Source organism: Pleurodeles waltl, chromosome 10 (assembly GCF_031143425.1).
Source record: "Pleurodeles waltl isolate 20211129_DDA chromosome 10, aPleWal1.hap1.20221129, whole genome shotgun sequence".
NCBI lineage: Eukaryota > Metazoa > Chordata > Amphibia > Caudata > Salamandridae > Pleurodeles > Pleurodeles waltl.
The window spans coordinates 441,289,037-441,310,282 of record NC_090449.1 but is presented as its reverse complement, the minus strand read 5'-3'; the positions used below and the strand labels follow the sequence as shown (position 1 = coordinate 441,310,282).

The 21,246-nt window shown below is 46.5% G+C and overlaps 1 protein-coding gene across 4 annotated transcripts in view; it reads right to left on the bottom strand.

Annotated features, from left to right (window-relative positions):
- The window catches only part of SMARCD3 (SWI/SNF related BAF chromatin remodeling complex subunit D3), a 2,604,506-nt gene that overhangs the window by 1,292,068 nt on the left and 1,291,192 nt on the right, over positions 1-21,246 (bottom strand). For all 4 annotated transcript variants that reach the window (XM_069210707.1, XM_069210708.1, XM_069210706.1 and 1 more), the window contains one exon: positions 12,158-12,259. In XM_069210707.1, the coding sequence (XP_069066808.1) occupies positions 12,158-12,259 (102 nt within the window). The remainder of the gene's footprint in view (positions 1-12,157; positions 12,260-21,246) is intronic.

Genomic DNA, 21,246 nt, shown 5'->3' with positions numbered 1-21,246 from the left:
GAGCTCTGGAGACTTGGCTTTGATCAACCAATCGTCCAGATAGGGAAATACCGCTATCCCTCTTCTTCCGAGCTCTGCCGCAACCACCGCCATCACCTTTGTGAAGACTCGAGGTGCTGAAGTAAGACCAAACGGGAGGACCGCAAACTGATAATGCTGCGACCCCACTACAAACCGGAGATACTCCCTGTGCGATTTGAGGACGGAATATGGAAGTGCGCCTCCTGCAAATCGACAGACAGCATCCAATCTCCTTCGTTCAACGCCAAAAGAACCTGTGATAGGGTCAGCATCTTGAATTTTTCCTGCTTGAGGAACCAATTCAACATCCTCAGGTCCAGAATTGGTCTCAACCGACCATCCTTTTTGGGGATCAGGAAGTATCTTGAATAACAGCCCTGACCCCTCTCCTGCTCCGGGACCAACTCCACTGCGCCCTTTGACAAAAGGGATAACACCTCCTGTTGTAGTAACACGAAGATGGTCGTCCGAACAGAAGGATGGGCGGGGAGGGAAGGGAGGAGGGAATTCCCGAAAGGGAAGAGCATACCCCTTCTTCACGATGTCAATGACCCAGTGATGTTATAAACTCTCACATGGGAAGAAATCGGGCAAGTCTCCCCCTACCGGAGACACGTGAGCAGGGAGTGGTGGAGGACTAAGGCTGCTGCACCCCTCCTGAGGAAGAGGAAGAGGCAGAGTGCTGCTGGGTGGCCCCTCTAGCTCGTACTCTACCCCTGCTTCTGAAGGATCTGTAATGTAGAGATCCTGCAGATTGCTGTGCTGCCTGGAACCTGCCACGAAAGGAGGTGCCACAACCAAAACCTCTAAATTTTCTAAAAGATCTAAAGGTAGAGGAAGTGGCTGCTTGAAGTCCCAATGACCTCGCTGTGGCTCTGCTCTCTTTAAAGCGTTCAAGGGCAGAATCTGCTTTTGTCCCAAAGGGTTTTTCTCCGTCAAAAGGCAGGTCCAGGAGAGTAGCCTGCACATCTGGGGAGAAACCTGATGAACGCAGCCAAGCCTGTCACCTCGTCACTATGGATGTACCCATAGCTCTTGCCACGGAGTCCGAGGTGTCCAACCCAGATTGAATCACCTGGGTCGCCGTCGCCTGAGCATCTGTTAATAGATGCAACACCTCCTGTGGCAATTCAGAATGACCCTTAGCCTCCTCCATAAGGGCATGAATATAACGCCCAAAAATGCAAGTCGCATTGGTCGACTTCAAGGCCATGCTGCACGAAGAAAAGGCCTTCTTTGCTGCCTGGATCGAGAGGAGCACAATGCCTGAACAACCAAACTCTCCGGAGTTGGATGTTTGGAGAGAAGGTACGAGTCACCTGGAGCCGCACAATAGCGTTTTGCTACCGCCCTGTTGACGGCTGCTGGATTCACTGGCTTCTTCTAGATATCTTTAATGGGGTCCAAAGAGCCTCATTGAAGGGCAAGAGAGGCTCCGCCAACGCCGACGCCGGATGCAGCACTTCAGTCAGAAGGTTTGTTTTCACCTCTGTAGCAGGAAGAGGAAGGTCCAAAAAATCTGCAGCCTTCCTAACTACTGCATGAAATGATGCAGCTTCCTCAGTATACTCCCCTGTGGAAGCCAAATCCCATTCAGGGGAAGTGTCAATGTCACTTGTTGTGTCCAAGCCTTGGAAATCACCTGAAGGCTCCAAGATCTCCCCTTCCTCCAAATGTTGTCTGCTGTATTCCTCTTCCTCCAGGAGCCGCAAGGCTAATCTCCTGGATCGGAGCCTGGATTCGAGTCCCGGCGTCGATAAGGTGTCGGCTGACGGCGAAGATCTTCGCTGGCGCCGCTCTTTAGATCCATCCGACACCGGACCCTCCAGCGCCACAGGCAATTTCACTGTAGACTGGATCCGTGGTGAATCCACCGGCACCGGGACAGCAGACGTCGTCGGTGTCACAGGCCTTCTAGGCGACACCAAGGGCATCAGCGCCGAAACGGCCCCAGAAGAAAGAAAGGGCATAAAGGGTGTCGGCTTGTAAGGAGCTGGAGCACCCAATTTAAAGGCCAAAGGACCTGACAGACCCGCATGCCCTCCACCAGGCGCCATGGTGGAGTCGTTGGAGGCGGAGGTGTGACGGTCGGGCTAACCTCCCACGTCGGTCAGTGCCGAGCTGATGGAGATCTGGATCTGGACCTGGATCGGCTCCTGCTCGATCGGCGCCGAGACTCGTGACGACGCCGAGAGACCCCGTGGTGTCGGTGAGTCTTCAAAGATTTTGAAGAAGACTCTCTGCAATGATGCCTTTCCTTCCTTTTCTTGGAACAGGCCAGGAATAACTTCGCCTCTCCCTCTTTAAGTGCCTTAGGATTCATGCGTTGACACGATCCGCATGACTCGACCTCACGGTCGGAACTAAGGCACCATAAACAATTTTCATGGGGGTCCGTGACCGACATCCGACCCCCACACTGGTTACAAGGTTTAAAGCCAGATTTTCAAGTCTGAGACATAGTAACACCGAAGTGCAACTGTAGCTCCCTGTTAGCCTAGAAGACAAACAGTTACTCGAAGGCACAGAAAAAAGGGAACTGACAACTGCACGTCGACGAGGGCTTCTTATTGCCTGAATGACGTCATACGGCATCACGTGGAGTGGGGCAATTGTGACCTCATCGTCGACGTGCAGAGCTAGAAGAAAATTTCCATCGAAGCTGGAGCGTGGGGGAAAATTCTTTAGGTGATGAATCCACAGGTAGGTATATCCATCAGAAATGGTTTTACTAAAAGGGAATCAACAGCTTTTGAAATATTTATATGGCTGAATAATCTGTACTGCTATTCAGGCATCTAATTACATCATGCTTGCAATTTCTAATTATAGAGGCAGTAAATTCCTCAGGTTTTATCCCTGACCATTTAATTCTAATCCATATTCTAGTACACATTTGGACTGTTTTCGTAGTGGGCAGTGGTCATATAAAGACCTGTATTGTTAAAATCAAAGGATTATGGTCACTCACAGAGTTATTTTGAATGCAAAAATCAAGAATATTTATTACCAATGTATGATGTAATCAATTATTGACTGAGCCCCTCTCCCAATAAATGTTGGATGGGTAGTTAGCGTGCAAATACTACTTTAGTATATTCAACTCAAATTATATGTAACCATCAGTGTTCAAACCTTTGCCATAGGAGCTGAGCAAGAAATGAGTTTTCCGTCACTCACTGTATCAAGTACTCCACATACATTCTTTGATGAATGGGACAAATATTAATGTGAAAGTCTCTTTCCCAAATAATAAAACAGATATTTAACTCAGAATGTATAAAGAGATCTAGATCTTTTCCTAAAGCTGTAACCACCTCAGCTTGTGTATTGTCAAATACATTATTATTATAAATATTTACGCTCAATAAATCAGGACTTCCTTTTACCATCAGTAGAACAAATTGATAAAAAAGAGAAGATATAAATGATTTAGAAATTAAAACAGGAAATAAAGTTGAAACCGAGACAGCTATGTCACTCTTTGTCCTTCGTGCCACTGTTGGAACAGCTGGAGTAACCACCTGAATTAGCCCTCAATGGAAAACGGGTCTGTGGGCCACATTTCTTGAATACATAATAACAGTGCTGGTGCTGTAGTGTCTGCCAGTTTTTCATATGTTTTCCATACAATGGTTGCCAGATTCCATGCAATTATTATAACATTCATGAGTGCATTATTAGAATTGAAATCTGAATGTGACAGTCAGCACAACTTGTCACCAGTATCATGATATGTGCTAGTATTTGCCCCTTCCTCCCACTTGTATAGCCTTTAGATTTTGTAGGAGTAAGTCAATCTATAAAACTCAGTGATTCAAGGAGGTGGGAAATCTGTTAATGTACTCACACCATCAATTATAAATATATCCTTAGATAACAAATTCTCATGTTTTTCACAGTGTTCTGGTTGATAGAGGAAACCCAGGGGACCTCAATTTTTCTCAACAAGAAGTTATTTTGCACTTGAGGAATCACTAACATTGACAATAACCAGTTGTAGGAAAGTACCATCTTGCCTGGCAAGTTACCCCCATATTTCACTGTATATATGTTGTTTTAGTCTGTGTCACTGGGACCCTGCCAGGCAGGGCCCCAGTGCTCATAAGCATGTGCCCTGTATGTGTTCCCTGTGTGATGCCTAACTGTCTCACTGAGGATCTGCTAACCAGAACCTCAGTGGTTATGCTCTCTCTGCTTTCCAAATTTGTCACTAACAGGCTAGTGACTAAATTTACCAATTCACATTGGCATACTGGTACACCCATATAATTCCCTAGTATATGGTACTGAGGTACCCAGGGTATTGGGGTTCTAGGAGATCTCTATGGGCTGCAGCATTTCTTTTTCCACCCATAGGGAGCTCTGACAATTCTTACACAGGCCTGCCAGTGCAGCCTGAGTGAAATAACGTCCACGCTATTTCACAGCCATTTACCACTGCACTTAAATAACTGATAAGTCACCTATATGTCTAACCTTCACCTGGTGAAGGTTTAGTGCAAAGTTACTTAGTGTGTGGGCACCCGGGCACTAGCCAAGGTGCCCCCACATCGTTCAGGACAAATTCCCCGGACTTTGTGAGTGCCGGGACACCATTACACGCGTGCACTATACATAGGTCACTACTTATGTATAGCGTCACAATGGTAACTCCGAACATGGCCATGTAACATGTCTAAGATCATAGAATTGTCACCCCAATGCCATTCTGGCATTGGGGGGACAATTCCATGAACCCCCGGGTCTCTAGCACAGTACCCGGGTACTGCCAAACTGCCTTTCCGGGGTCTCCACTGCAGCTGCTGCTGCTGCCAACCCCTCAGACAGGTTACTGCTCTCCTGGGGTCCAGGCAGCCCTGGCCCAGGAAGGCAGAACAAAGGATTTCCTTTGAGAGAGGGTTTTACACCCTCTCCCTTTGGAAATAGGTGTGAAGGCTGGGGAGGAGTAGCCTCCCCGAGCCTCTGGAAATGCTTTGATGGGCACAGATGGTGCCCATCTCTGCATAAGCCAGTCTACACCAGTTCAGGGACCCCCCAGCCCTGCTCTGGCGCGAAACTGGACAAAGGAAAGGGGAGTGCCCACTCCCCTGACCTGCACCTCCCAGGGGAGGTGCCCAGAGCTCCTCCAGTGTGTCCCAGACCTCTGCCATCTTGGAAACAGAGGTGTTGGAGGCACACTGGACTGCTCTGAGTGGCCAGTGCCAGCAGGTGACATCAGAGGCTCCTTCTGATAGGCTCTTACCTCTCTTGGTAGCCAATCCTCCTTCCTTGGTAGCCAAACCTCCTTTTCTGGCTATTTAGGGTCTCTGCTTTCGGGAATTCTTCAGATAACGAATGCAAGAGCTCACCAGAGTGCTCAGGACGCCTGCAAAACCGCAACAAAGTAGCAAGACGACTACTACCAACCTTGTATCACCTCATCCTGCCGGCTTTCTCAACTGTTTCCAGGTGGTGCATGCTCTGGGGGTAGCCTGCCTCCTCCCTGCACCAGGAGCTCTGAAGAAATCTCCAGTGGGTCGACGGAATCTTCCCCCGTTAACGCAGGCACCAAAAGACTGCATCACTGGTCCTCTGGGTCCCCTCTCAGCCTGACGAGCGTGGTCCCTGGAACGCAGCAACTCTGTCCAAGTGACTCCCACAGTCCAGTGACTCCTCAGTCCAAGTTTGGTGGAGGTAATTCCTTGCCTCCCCACGCTAGACTGCATTGCTGGGTACCGCATGATTTGCAGCTGCTCCGGCTCCTGTGCACTCTCCCAGGATTTCCTTCGTGCACAGCCAAGCCTGGGTCCCCGACACTCTATCCTGCAGTGCACAACCTTCTGAGTTTTCCTCCGGTGTCGTGGGACTCCCTTTTGTGACTTCGCGTGGACTCCGGTTCACTTTCCTTCCAAGTGCCTGTTCAGGAACTTTTGCGGGTGCTGCCTGCTTCTGTGAGGGCTCCCTGAGTCGTTGGGCGCCCCCTTTGTTTCCTCCTCCAAGTGGCGACATCCTGGTCCCTCCTGGGCCACAGCAGCACCCAAAAACCTCTACCACGACCCTTGCAGCTAGCAAGGGTTTGTTGGCGGTCTTTCTGCATGGGAACACCTTTGCAAGCTTCATCGCGACGTGGGACAACCGTCTTCCAAAGGAGAAGTCCCTAGCTCTCTTCTTTCTTGCAGAACTCCAAGCTTCTTCCATCCGGTGGCAGCTTCCTTGCACCCTCAGCTGGCATTTCCTGGGCTCCTGTCGCGACTATTGGGCTTGGTCCCCTTGCCCTACAGGTACTCAGGTCTGGAAATCCACTGTTGTTGCATTGCGGGTGTTTGTCCTTCCTGCAGAATCCCCCTATCACGACTTCTGTGCTCTCCGGGGGTAGTAGGTGCACTTTACACCTACCTTTCAGGGTCTTGGGGTGGGCTATTTTTCTAACCCTCACTGTTTTCTTACAGTCCCAGCGACCCTCTACAAGCTCACATAGATTTGGGGTCCATTCATGGTTCGCATTCCACTTTTGGAGTATATGGTTTGTGTTGCGCCTATAACTATGTGCTCCTATTGCAATCTATTGTAATTCTACACTGTTTGCATTACTTTTCTTGCTATTACTTACCTAAGTTTGGTTTGTGTACATATATCTTGTGTATATAACTTAGCCTCATACTGAGGGTACTCACTGATATACTTTTGGCATATTGTTATAAAAATAAAGTACCTTTATTTTTAGTAATTCTGTATATTGTGTTTTCTTATGATATTGTGAATATGACACTAGTGGTATAGTAGGAGCTTTACATGTCTTCTAGTTCAGCCTAAGCTGCTTTGCCATAGCTACCTTCTATTAGCCTAAGCTGCTAGAAACACCTCTTCTACACTAATAAGGGATAACTGGACCTGGCACAAGGTGTAAGTACCTCTGGTACCCACTACAAGCCAGGCCAGCCTCCTACACCAGTTAACAAGGAAGGAGAACAGAAATTAATAAAAATGCGATCTCCAGTTGTGGATTTTTCGGATGTGTCTACCCACTGTACTATCCTCACCAGTGCCTGGGTAAATCCAGCCCTCTGTGACATCCAATTTACTGACTTATTTTTTTAAGTCCCACTATGTTTCTGGCCTAAGTGAGTGGGATGGGGGGCACCTTTTAATATTATGACAAAGGGTGTAGCGTTATGGAGTATGTGGAGAACATCCTGGAGTCATAAATGAGTGGCAATGACTGTCTCAAGACAAAAATTAGTATGTCCCTTTGCTGGCTTCTTCGTTAAATAAGAATGCATACAAAATCAAACAAATCTACTCCTGGTTGACTTGGCATCCTCCTAGTAACGCAAGTGACACAGTCTCACCCAATGGTGTCAGCTGGTATAGTCTGACAAGTCCAATGCTTTTTTAGCAGTGACTCAAAATCCACAAGTTTGCTCCTCAAGAGATCTTCACAAGCTGCTTCAATGAGGCAAATTTCTCACACAAGTACATAATGAATAGGTCAAAATCAATACTCTTTATTTTCAATTTGGCTCAATGTTTCAAACTCATTCCTTTATCCGGAGCTACCTATTACAAGTGCAGGGCTAGAAAGCAAAACATCCTGCTATAACGGTAATGGCACTTAGTGAGGACTTTACAACACAGGTGTTACCGTTAGTATCTCAGACACCAAGTCCTGAACAACACCTGCTACCGTTGCACCCCGCCCTTCAATAGAATCTAAGCAGGGGTTCAGCAAAGCCTTCTTTACTGCCCGCTGTATAGTCCACAAGCTTTTCCTCTACATTAACAATGCTGTTGTTTATTAGGCCCATTTCTCCGGAGAGGAAGTTCGTAATTAAATTTAAAGAAGCGTTTGTGGTATCTGCCCAGGCCTGGGCTTATCATGTGCGCCTGTGGGCTGCGGCATATAAGACACAGGACACAGAGTAGGTTTGAGGCAGGTTGCGACTAACCTTGTTAGCCACGCCTTGCATGCTTTTATTCACACTCTCATGTTTGCGGGAGCAAACCACATTACACCACAAAGCAGGGGCCTTGCAGGGAACTACCCTGCTACAATATTTTCAGTGGGATATTACATTCCTCCACAACTTTTAAACAGAACAGAAACTTACAAGATAACTACATCACAACATGAGTACAAAACCTGGATGACCTGTTCAGACTGTAATTTCAGTCTCTCTCCATGGCCCTTAAGTCACGAACTCTGCCGGACATGTAGACGGGGTCGGATTCTGCCTCAGATAGTACCGGGGATAGGCATCACGCCCTTAGGGAGACCAGACCATGCACTCACTCTCTTCTGGGATACTCTCTCTGTCAGGACTCAGGCTGGGTGATCTCATGGAATCAGACAATGGTGACATTCTTGTTGGGCCGTCATACCTGGATGTGTTTGGTGACCTTGGCCCTAATGCTAGCTCGTCTGAGGAGTTCTGATTTTCCTGAGTTGAACTAACTTCCAACTCTCCACGTACTTTTCTGCAAAAGAATATACTCCTGGTGACAGTCTCATCTGCCTGATTGGCCGTTATCATGGTACCTTGTCTTTTGATCAATTTCCATGGCTGTTGCTCGAAGGGTAGCCTGAATTTTCTGATGGGGTATCGATCCCTGACAAATACCCTATCTGCCAGTTGAATGGAGCTCTGGAGGGCTGTGCGGTTAATACTAGCCTGTCGATTTGTGCCTTGTCTTCTGCAAAATACTTTATGGTCATCAATAGGAGCTGGCAACCACCTGGGGTGGTGCGGGATGGTATCCGTGACAATTCACCCCATACTGACATACCCTTGGGCACACCCAGTTGTGGAGTGCGAAGTCTGGCCATATTCCCGTAGGAATCTGTATATGGCTCTCTCCACTGGTTGGTTCTTGGTATGAGCAAAGCTGACTACCTTGTTGAGAGTCCACATGAACCCCCCCCACTTCTCCATTCGCCTGTGGCCACCTGGGAGATACCTTCTTGTGTTGAAGGCCCCAGGGTTGTAGGTATTCCTTGAATTCCTGGAATGGCGGGCCATTGTCTGTCCAGACGTGGCGCATGATACCGTGCATGGCAATGACCTTTTCCAGCTTTACAATAATCTCTCCCGCTGACAGAGTCCCTACAATCTCGACCTCCGAAAATCTGGTGTAGTCATCTACAATTAAGGCATGCCTGCTATCTGGGAGGTGTCCAAAGTCCATGCTGACGGTTTCTCAAGGCTGGCTGGGCTCTCCTTCCGTAATCACCGGGGAGGGGGACTCCGGTGGCCCAGCTACCTGACACCAGTGGCATGATCAAACTGCTGCTCTACCATCATCCATGCCGGGGGGAATCAAACTTTTGTACGGAGCCTATTCTTTGTTTTCGTGATTTCCTGGTGTCCCTGATGGACGATCTGCATCACACTCGTGATGAGACTGGCGGGCTGACTAGATGAGGCCCTTGTAGGAGACATCCACCTGCATCTGTTGACAGTTCCTGTTGAACATGAAGCAATGATTCCGTTTGTCGCGCTTCAGGAGTTCTTTGGGAGAGGCGTGATTTCAGAAGGCCCTAATTGTTCAAGCGTTGGGCAGTCAGGACTAATTGTAGGCACTTGTCTGCCTTGGTGGCTTGTGGTATGGTTTCTAGCGGTATCGGCAGATTCCTTGAGCAGTTGGTGATAAAGTGTACATATGCTTCTGTGGCTTCAGCTTCTTAGTTTGGAGTGGCGCAGAGATAATCAGTGGATTGGCTGAGCCTGGTATATATTCCACATGACAGTCATATTCCTGCAACTGCAGCATCCACCTCTCGATCCGAGGGGGTGGTTTGGAGGCAGACCCCTGGAACAGAGGTATCAATGGTTTGTGATCAGTTGTGACAATTAAAAGGTGCCCATACACGTAGAGATGAAAGTGCCTGTATTGCGATGACTTTCTTTCAATCTTGAAAACCGTTGTTTGGTGTCTGTGAGGGAGCTGCTGGCATATGCAACTGGGGCCTAGTCCCCATGAGACTGCTGTTGGGTAAGAACTGCCCCCAGTCCTTTCAGGCTGGTATCCACTGCGATGATTGTGGGTCAAGTGGGGTCAAAATATGCCAGAATGTTTTTGGCTGACAGGGCCTCTGATACGCTGAAACACTTCTTCTTTGACTAAGGTCCACGTCCATGTGGCGTTAGCCTTGGTGAGTTCTCTTAGAGGCAAAGTGAGACTGGTGAGATCAGAGATCAACTGTCCATGGAATTTGACTATTCCTAGGAAACCTCTAATTCCGATATGTTGGTGGGTGCAGGAGCCATTTGCACATCCTTTACTTTGTCGGGGTCCAGGGCAATACCATCCACGAGAACCGGTATCTGAAGAAGCTTATTTCTTGTTTGGGAAACTCACATTTTTCTTGAGGTAGTGTAAGACCAGCATCCCGGATTCGCTAGAGCACCTTTCAGAAGCACTCATGATGCTCCGCCAGAAACTTGGCATAAATAAGGATGTCATCACTGATGTTGAGGAGTCTGGCGAGTACTTCTCTATAGTGTTCTGAAATATTTCTGCCACACTGGAAATGCTGAAATGTAGGCATTGGTAGCATCGGAGCCCTGTGCCAATGGAGAAAGTTGTGATGTATTGCGAGTCCTTTACTGCATTCGGGAACCTCATATCAATGCAGATATGAACTTCCCCTGGCTGTTTGGGTTTTCAGGTGACAACAATCGGGGACACCCACGGCACTGGTCCAGTTACCTTTTTGATAATGCCAGCTTTCTCCATTTTCAGGAGCTCCTCCTCCACTTTTGGCGCTTCCACCATGTGGCATGGGATTGTAGAGACGGCTATGCCGATCGATGCTGCTCAGAGTTGTCCGACGGACGGTGCGAAAGGGGCTCATACCCGCTTCGTCACCAGTGTAGTATTGGTGCGGGCGAGGGCTTATCACGTGCATCTGTGGGCCTGCGGCATATAAGACAAGGGACACAGAGCAGGTTCCGAGACCAGCCGTGACTAACCTCGTTAGCCACGCCCTGCACGTTTTTATTCATGCTCTTGCATATGTGGGAGCAAACCACATTACACCACAGGGGCCTACCCTGCTACAATACTTCCAGTGTGATATTACAGCACTAACCTTACCAGATCGCCCCTGTGTAAATTTCCTTTGGCAACTGATAAAAAATTAACGTAGGGATGACTTCAATCAGGAACTACTTTTCAGAGAGATGGCATAGCCTGAGTTGGTCTTGGACAGGCTCAGACAGGCCTGTCTTGGCCCATGTGCACCTCTGCTGTGGGGAAGAGTGAAGCAATTTATAGCGCCTCCATCCTTTAAATGCCCTTAACATTCTGGGCTTCACAGTCCTGGTGTCAGTGGGCAAGAAGAACTCCTGCTCTTGTAGCACCATCATGCTTACAAAGCAACAAGAAGAAAGCGGATAAGGAAGCTGTGTATAAGTTGGGGCATCAGACACTATCAGATTGCTTTGAGAGTCTTTTTATTTGACACCCGCACACTTACTGTTTTCGGGCTGGCCAACTATTTTTACACTGCATGGCTTTTAAGGAAGAGGCAAGGGCTGATATTGCAATATGTGCCTAGTTATAACTGTTTTTGAATAATTAACTTCCGATTACCCACTAACACTCAAGTCACTGTGGTCGAAATGGAGAAGAAATTACAATGAATGCCGCTCTTCCCAATGATACCCATAATGACAAATAAGCCAGGAACTAAATAGTAATGTTCGTAACCGAAAACCCTGGAAACCTCATAGAAACAAACTGAGAAAACATTTAATCTGAAAAAAAAGTGTGCTTCTTCAAAATCGATGAGTGTGTTATTCGGCAAAGTATTCAGGTTTTCCAGTACACCTGTAATTGAGAGTTGAATGCCCAAAAACCGTGTGGGTTTGCAGTCAACTTTGAGTCACACTGATTCCCTGTATGGTTAACGGCCAAAAAAAAGAGTTATGTTCTTAACACATTTTTCCGACCCAACCACAACATGGCAGAAAAATGCCCACCACATCAATAAGACAAGAACAGGAAATTATAAATGAAAAGTGAAAAAATAAATAAAAGGGAGGAAATAATGAAGAAAAAAAAATCAATGACGGACACAAAACAATGAAATGTGTAAAGGATGGAAGGGAACAGATAATTTAAGATGTGCAAGATGATCCACTTGAAGACTTACTTGATAGTCCAGCATCAGCAGAAGAGTGCATCGCACACTAACATCTCCAGGCCTTTTCACCTGAAAACCATCAGTTTCCTGCGTTGTTGGAGTACGATGCCACTGCAATTAATACATATTCGCAGTTAACTCCCCTCTCACAGTCATCCTACTGTCATTTTCATAAGGAGAGCAGTGCCCCTGCTTAGACTCGAACATGCAAAATTGCTCTAGCACTTCTTTCCCATATTTCTCTCTTTGCCAACGACCTCTGTTCATTATTTACAGCCATGAAGTATCTGAATATTTTTATACAATACCATAAATATTTCAGGTATGCAATTTTTCTAGGTTGTGCATGAGATGTATTTCACAGTATTTCAAGTAAAATCACATTTTAGCATAAGACTCCACAATATTTATCGATTATTTATGAGCTGAGACATCCTAATGTTTACCCTGTCCTAGCACCACCCATGTTGGAACTCTTTCAATGCACATTCAAAATGTATCCCCATCTGCTTCAAGTAGGCTACATCCATGTTCATCAATATTCAACAATAAGAAGGCTCCACACAGTTTTGTCATCCTTTATACTTTTGGGAAGTCAAACAGGATTTACAAGAGATGTAAAAACGTGTGGGGATCACCTGACATGAGGATCAAAAGGGCAAATATGTAGGAAAAAGATTTATATCGAAACACAGATATTTGTGAAGGATAGTAAAAGTCAATTTCAATAAGGTAGTGCTAGACTCCATATTTGTTAAGGAAGGACTACACTTCATATTTACTAGAATGAAACAGTGGAATAATCGGCCTGGGGCAGTTACAATTTTACTGTTAGACACTTTATTGCACAACACCATGCTTTTCTAGAGAGCTGCATGCAGGTTGGTCTTAACACAGATATTATCTTCTGTGGAATTTCTCATGAATTGTACCCTGATACATTGGAGTCATGAGTTTAAGTGATGCTTCTTGAGCCTCGGCCACTACTCACACCTCCCTTGTTGTTTTTGGACATTTCTAGGTACCTATTTTTAGGCTTAAATTTGTTTTATTAGTTTTAGTAGATACACAGTACAACAATCATCTCATCTACATCCACTGGCTGGTGATGTACAGTAGGGGGAGAAGTGGAAACAAAGGAAGAGGGAGAACGGTGGGTAGGCTGATGGAAGGGTGGGGAGGGATAGGGGGAAGGAAGGAAAGAGGAAGGTGGGGAGGGTCCACTTAACAACCTCCTGCAGGAAGGTGTATAGGGTGCTGACACAATTGGGCGAGGAGTATGTATGAGGCCTTCATATTGCTATCTGAATTATTATTATGTTCTGTGTATGTAAGGCAGAGTATTTGTAAATATCCTGGGCAGGTCAATTCCCTGAATTTGTGGGAGGGGAACTGTATACATGGCTCCCAAACTTTATCAAATTGTGGCAGTTTGAGTCTACTACTGCCGTCAGCTTTTCCATGTCAAGGAGTTCCCATAGTTTATGCTGCCAGTCTAGTAGCATTGGCGTCCTATTCGTGCCCCACATGGATAGTATGACTTCTTTGGCTGTGCATTGGGCTAGTGTGATGACCCATTCTCTCACTGATTTCAGGGGGTATTTTAGGGCAGTGAGGAGGTCTAGTAATATGAGGCTGGGAACCTGGGGTTGTCAAGATCATGCATTTCATTGTCAGCTAAGACATCCGTCCAGTATTATTGTATTTTGGGGCATTGTTGGAGAATATGTGTCAATGTACCTGGGTGTCTGCCTTGTCCCCAACAATTTTTTTAAATAATGTCTATTGATTTTTCAGCATAAATCATATGACAGAAGTATGAAATATTTTTGAGTGCCATTCATCCAAACCTAACCCATACACAACTGTCCTCCCCCCTCCCCCTTTGCTCCTGGGTAATTGGATCCTGGCAAAATTTGGGGAAATGGTATCAGCAGTATATTTATGTATGCTACAGTGGGTGCAGGACATTGTTCATTACAAGACGTGGTCTCTCATTGCCGCCATTGTCAATGTTCTCAGTGGGACAGTTCGTAAGATCTCCCAACATAGCCGCACAGGCTTGCAGGTCATCTGTCAGTTTGTCGTCTGTCTGTACATGCTTCATGTGAACCTCTTCAGCTTCAGTCCGTTCACTAACATCCCATAGCCACGCTTTATAGTCGGGGTTTCTGGCTTAACCAGTGTATGACTATCTGACGTTTTGCTAAGGATAGGCCCAAGAGGACACATTTTCTGCTCACCTTTTCGAGGTGGGGGAGGGGAGAAGGCCTAATATAGTTTGTCATAAATCTCACTGCACTCTCCAGCTGGAGGCTCTATCACTTATCTCTAAGGTCGAGGTCCAGTAAGCCGATAAAGATGGGAACTCCCATACCATATGAACAAAATCAATGCTTGATTGACTGCAACGAGTACATGCATCAGACATCGCTGGGTACAGACTATGTAAAAGCTTAGGAGAGAGGGAAGTCTGATGGATGAATTTGTTTTGTGTGAGTTGGAAACGGCCATTTGAACTAGTTAAGAGTACCCCTTCATGAATACGGCACCACTCACGTTCAGACAAGGGCCCTGGCAGCACAGCCTCCCACCTAGACTGAATCGGTAGTGAAGTACATGGCAAGTCCTCACGTAATGCTCCATATATATGCTGTCAATAACACCTCCCATCGCCAACACCAGGAGCGTATTCATCGTGGCCAAGCAAGGGAAGGCCTCTGGGAAGGAGGACTACAACTCCAGTGCTGTTGCAGAGATTTTGCTATATTGCAAACATTTGCCAGACCTAAGCTGGAATGCGTCAATTGCAGCAGCTAATGTTATAAAGCCCCCCTCTTGGTATAAGTCTTCCAGAGTGGTGAATCCTTCGTCTTTCCACCTTCGGATCACCATAGATTCCGTTATTTTACGAAATGGCAGCAAGATCCATAGGGGTAGGTCCAGGGCAAACGGTGCTCAGCATATCACTTTCTTAACTGCCCTCTCCCAGACTTCTGCAACCTGTTGTATCAAGTAAGGAGTAGTTTGGGGAACTCCTGAGCCCCACATTAATACTACTGGAAGCTCTCCTTTCCTATGAGACCCCTTAAATAGGGTTTGTTCCCAGGAATCCCTCGGGTCCTGCCAGTGGATGGCATGTTGCAGTTGTGCAGCCTTATAGTATAACTCTATGCTGGGTATTTCCATACCACCCCTCTCCCACATCCATCTTAGCGTACAGAGACCAAGCAGGCTACGTTTGTCCACCCACAGTAGATCAATGAGGATACTATTAATTATTTTGAAGTACTCTCTGGGGTGCTGTAAAACGATCCTTGGAGTACCTATAGGTAGCACAGGAGCAATATTAACTTCACCACTGCACTCATTCCCATGAGAGAGAGAGGGAGGTAAGTACCTCCAGAACTTCATGGAGGATTTAAGCCCCAGTACCACCCTGCCAATATTAAGATCCAAATAACTCTTCTCCATTGGTGCTAAGCGAATTGCTAGGTATCACACATTGTTCGTTAATCAGGAGATTTCCAGTGGTTGCGAGAGCTTCCTGGGGTAGTCCACTCAGACCTCAAAGGGTAGAGTTTGGACTGAGCAGGATTCACCTTCCGATTGAACACCTCTTCGAATTCCAGCATTACATTCATGAGCGTAGGTACTGCATAATGTGGATGGCTAAGGTATAATAAAGGTTCATCGGCGTATAGGGATACTACATGGGTGGTCTCCCTAATAGTGATTACCCAAGGGTTCAACGTCTGGGGAAGTCTCTCCGCCACGGGTTCCATCACCAATGCAAATACAATTGGGGAGAGAGGGCATCTTACTGTGTGCCTCTACTATGGATAAATAAGTTGGACCCCTCCCTACCAGTTTTCACTTGGGCACAAGGTACTGTGTATAATAGTTGAACCCACTGAATAAACTTGGGGCCAATACCAAACTTTCCTAGAACTTGCCAGAGGTAGGACCAATTTAAGGAATCGAAGTCTGTTCAATATATACAAAAAATGCTAGAGCCAAGTTTTTGTTAAGATGTTGGGAGGAGTGATAAACATGAGCGAGCCGTCACAGATGGTTTAGGGTACTACGTTTAGGAACAAAAACGGACTGATTTGGGTGCACTAGAGAGGAAAGGCAGGTAAGCAGGTGGGCAGACAGTATATTTCTCAATATCTTAATATGGATATTTAAGAGGGAGATGGGTCTATACGCCGAAGGCACCGTGGGGTCACAGCCGGGTTTGGGGACCATTATTCTGATGGCTTCCTGCATGGTGGGTGGTAAATCTCCCCTTTTTAAGGACTCCTTGTACACCTATAGTAATTGGACCACCAACATAGCTGCGTACTTCCTATAATGTTTTTAAAGAGCGGACCGCTGTTAAAGTTTCTTTGCAGGGGATGGGCCAGTCCATACCCTCTTGGGATTTCGAGATAAAAGTAGCGAGAGATACCCTACACAGGTAATCCTCAATAATACGTGTATTTATCATTATGGGCTGAGCATAAATGATGCTGAGATACGAGCAGAACACTTCGTTTATAGCCTGCTATGTATATACCAAGTGTCCATCTCGGTCAATCATATTGAGAATAGGAGGGTGAGACTCCTCTCACCAATCTAGTCTGGCCAACATGGTTCCAGTCTTGTCACCCTCAGCGTGCAGACTTTGACGGTATGCCATATATATGTACCTTTCTAGTCTACGTCAATTATACAGTAGGGTTTTATGAGCATTGCGCCACTCCCTGAGACACTTAGGTCCAGAAGGGAGATCTTTTTCAATGTTTCCTAAAACTTGTTATCGGGCCTGAATGTCTTTTTCGAGTTGTTGATGGACCCCGTAGGTAGTTTTGAGGCAGATTCTCCAGAGCTCTGACTTCATCGTCTCCCAATCCACTGCTTTACTATTCGATGTACCCCAATTTTCCTGGAAATAGAATGTTAAAGCATTCTCAACCATAAGTTCAAAACGTTTTTGCTCTCAGAGGCCACAACGGGATCAGTGGTCTCCTTGTTCTCTTACTAAGGGTTAGAAGCATGGGAGAATGATCCAACAAGTACCGTGGCAGGTGAGCAATAATGACCACCTGAGGCGTCATGTCCTCCGATACTATGTTGTAATCAAGATGACAGTGGGTACCCGCACCAGGGGAGTAACATGAGAATCGAAGTGTGAATGGGTTTCGAGCTCTCCAGAGGTAACTCAGAGGTAATTCCCTCATCATAATAGTAAGTGCCCCAGTCATTTGAGGCGTAGAATTCTGGCGCGTTGGGAACTGGTAGATGTCTCTATTTAAAACACGGTTATAGAGCTCCAACGTGATATTGTTTGCTGCGAGGAGGGGGCTGTGCCTGGGCAATTGTGGTGTAAAACACAGGACAGTCACTGTGATGTGCGCAAATGTTACCATATGCTACTATGAATTGGTCCCTCAGGATCGAACACATGATCTTAGTGTAGAAAGGGTACCCCTGGTGCCACCCAGATTAATACCCCCTCAGCCTATCCTAATTATGAGGTAGCATATATCTGCCCCCTCCACCGCTTCCTGAGAGAGCGGATACAGTCCCCCCAAACATGTCTCTTGCAAGAATGCCATGAAAATCTTATAATGTTCAAGATAGGCATACACCCTTTTACGTTTTTCAAATGGGCAATAATACGAATGTTACACGTCATACATTTAGCTGAAACGTTGATCATCTACCTACTTTAAGTTATCCACCTCCCAACAAGCACTGCTACACCTCTGGAAGCTCCCTGATTCGCTGTTCTGACAACTGCAAAAAAATTATCTTTTACACAAGAACATAAAACTTTAACCCAGCATGACGAGTAAGCAATCCAAACTCTGACACCCAACTCTCCCCACCCCTTGGGCAGATGTGCCATTGACTTCTTTCCCAGCTACTCACCAGTCGTAGGCTTGCCATAGCCACCCTGTAATAGGACATTTCCTGGAGGTATACACATATACATTACACTGGGATAGTGAAACAAACTGTGGAATTTTTATCTCCAACCAGATGCTTTTAGATGCTTTGCGAGTGTGTTTTACTTTTATTGTCTATTAGGAGTTTTGGTTTGTTTTAATACAGGTCTTGGTCTTCTGCCCCTGGGTAACCTCTTTTTCCTTTCTATTGCTTTACAGGTACCAGCTTCCCCGCTTATCAGCTCCCACATTGCCAGCAAGAGAAGGAGAGAAGAGAAAACAAGAAGTCTCTATCAGGAACGTATTTTAGTATCCACTTCTGGTCATGGTTTATTGTTTGATATTGTGCACTTTAAGATGGGAGTGCTATTTTTAGTGAGTGGGGTTAATAAAGAATAATAATCAGCTGAGTCACTTCTTTGGTGTCCTTATGAGGAAAAAGAAATGAAAAAGAACAACAGGGGTCCCCTTGGATAGGTGTGTCACACCATGCTTCGCGGGTTAGTGTTTGGCTTTCATGCCCTTATATCCTGCTTATGTGGGACCATTGACCTGGCAGACAATAGATCGTAGTAGTGGTCCAGCTAATCAATTAAAGCATCAGTGCTCCCCTAAGATAGATGTAGTTGTGTTTTTATTTTATTATTATTTTTAGGTCCTTGCCCCCTTTCACTTTATTGGTGTGCTTGCCAGTGGCCCAAACCACCTCCTCGCTTCCCTGCAGAAAACCCCAGCAAGTTATAATATGAACCGTATACACGGTAACGTACCTGCGAAAGCCACGTCCCTCCGGGGACATGGCTGGATCTTCCGCTCGCTCCCTTCTCTCCTGGTGAGTCTGGGTTCTCCCCTCTTCTGTTGCGGTATATTGGTCTTCTTCCTGCTCTCCTCCTGCTCCCAAATACCCTCTGGCTCCTGCTTTTCCTCTTCGGTCGTTGCACGTCCATCCTCATGCTTTTCGGCATTTCCGCGTCGCTCCTTTTCCTTGTCGGTGGATCCGCCCGTGTCTCCACACTTCCTGCTTCTTGTCTCTTCTTGGACCTATTACCCTTGGCTACATCAGCACGCTCTGTCATGCTTGACTGATGCTTGCTCCCATGAGTCCCCCAGGGGGGACTCATGGATTGCCCGTATGCTTCCCCTCTTTGGTGCCCTGGCACACACCCCATGACCCACAAATGAAAGGAATACTAAAGTACAATTCCCAAGAATGGTGAAAGCAAGTCTGCTATGCTAGAGGTGAAGATATCAGAGAGGATGTGAAGCAATCCGCACTCAAGCTCCCCCCGTATCTCCCAACTCACGTCTTGAGACTCCCATCCTTATCATAAATTCTAGGGGAAATCATCACAAAGAAACATTTTGTCCTCCCCTAAACAGTTCCCCCCATCACAAAGCAGTTTTGATGTGCATTCTTTACTCGCAAATTAAATGATAGAACATATATGCAGAATGCAGATAGAGACATTCATTCTTGGTGTATTCAATACACATAATACTATGCCAATTATTAACCTAGATCCTTGAATCAGTCCAAGCATGTATTATCCCTAGAAATATCTGGAGCACTGAGTGGTTGATTGATGGATTCCTCCGAACCAGCCAGTCCAGCAGCTGTACACAATGTCCATCCTGGCACATTTTTATTCTTTCATTTGGTTGGTTGCCGTCCAGACTCCTCCATCTGCCTCTCTGCAGCACAGGATAAGAAGACTGGTGCTGTGGCACAGAGTGGTCCCGTCCTTGACAACTCGAATTCTGAACTAGAGGCTGTAGAAGAGCGTGCAGCCATTCACTAGCTTCCACCAGACTAAAAAAGAGGAGTACTGAACCTTCATACTGCACGTGAATCTTTGCAGGGACTAGTAGAGTATATTTCAATTTCATATCTCTCATTCACTTTTTGACAGCCATTAACATCTTTCTCTGGGCTTGTACTAGTTGGGAGTAGTCCAGGAATACTGAGATTGGTCTACCCTGGAACTGCGGAGGGCCCTGCACCCTGATCCACTGTAAAATTGTGTCCAAATCACGGAAATTGAAAAGATGGGCAATAATAGCCCTTGAGGGGCTCCAGGTTTAGGCAGAGGGACCAGCACCTTGTGGGCCCATTCTACTGTGAAAAAATGTAAGCGTTTCTTTGGCATGAGAGATGTGGTTATCCATTCCTCCAGAAACAACTAAGTAGAGGGTCCCTTAGCCTTTTCAGGAAACCCAACAAAGTCTGAGTCTTCAATGAGTTCATCCAATTGTGCAGTCCATTTTTGAAGGTCTGATATTGTAACTTGTAGGCTGCAGACCTCCTGCTGTTAAACATCAATATTTTGTTTGGCTGTAGCGAGGCCATCAGACATCTTTTGTAGGTCTGCGCAAAGTAAGTTGACATCTATAACGACCGCCTCAATTCTGTTGAGCACTTCAGTTCTCAATCCTTGGATCGTAGTCACAAGGTTCGTCATAGAAGGTGTGGAATCCCCATTCCCATTTTTTCCTCCAGGGGGTTTGCCGGAGGGTCCCTCTTCTTCTTGGGGCGGAAGTGGTAGCGACTGCATGTAATTGATTATTTTACTTGCCTGTAGTGTCTTGGAGCTTTTATCCTCCCCCATGGTGCTACCGTTACCAAGAACTCTAGTCCACTGTCACCTCAGCTTGATCAGGGGTAATGCCGGCGGCACCTGTGGACTACCCTGTGCAACAGAATCACTACAGATCAAGTTTGGGGGACATCCATCAGGATACACTCTCCCGAGTTAGCCACAGTGATGACAACAGTCTACGATGTGGGTCCCAGGGGGAGGCCAAACTTTTTGGGCCACTTGAACCTGGTCCCTGGGTGTTTTCTCACACCATCAACTGCCCCTGTCTATCTTCGACCAGGGCACGAGGGAGACAACTCCATTGTCCTGGCACTGCATGGTGGGCCCACAAGTATCCATGTCCAAGTGTTACCCCAGGTAACCCCCGGGGGTTTATCCAGCCAAGTAGGAAGCACATCCCAAGCCCCAGGCCTCAGTAGGTATCCAATTTCATTCACCGCCACTTTCAATATTGCAGGACTGACTCACTTGGTACCTCCAGCTCTGGGGCGTGATCCTGTCCCAGCTGGACCCCAGGACTTCACAGGTGCAAGGACAGCTTCATACTTCTGTGTGTTGTCCCCGG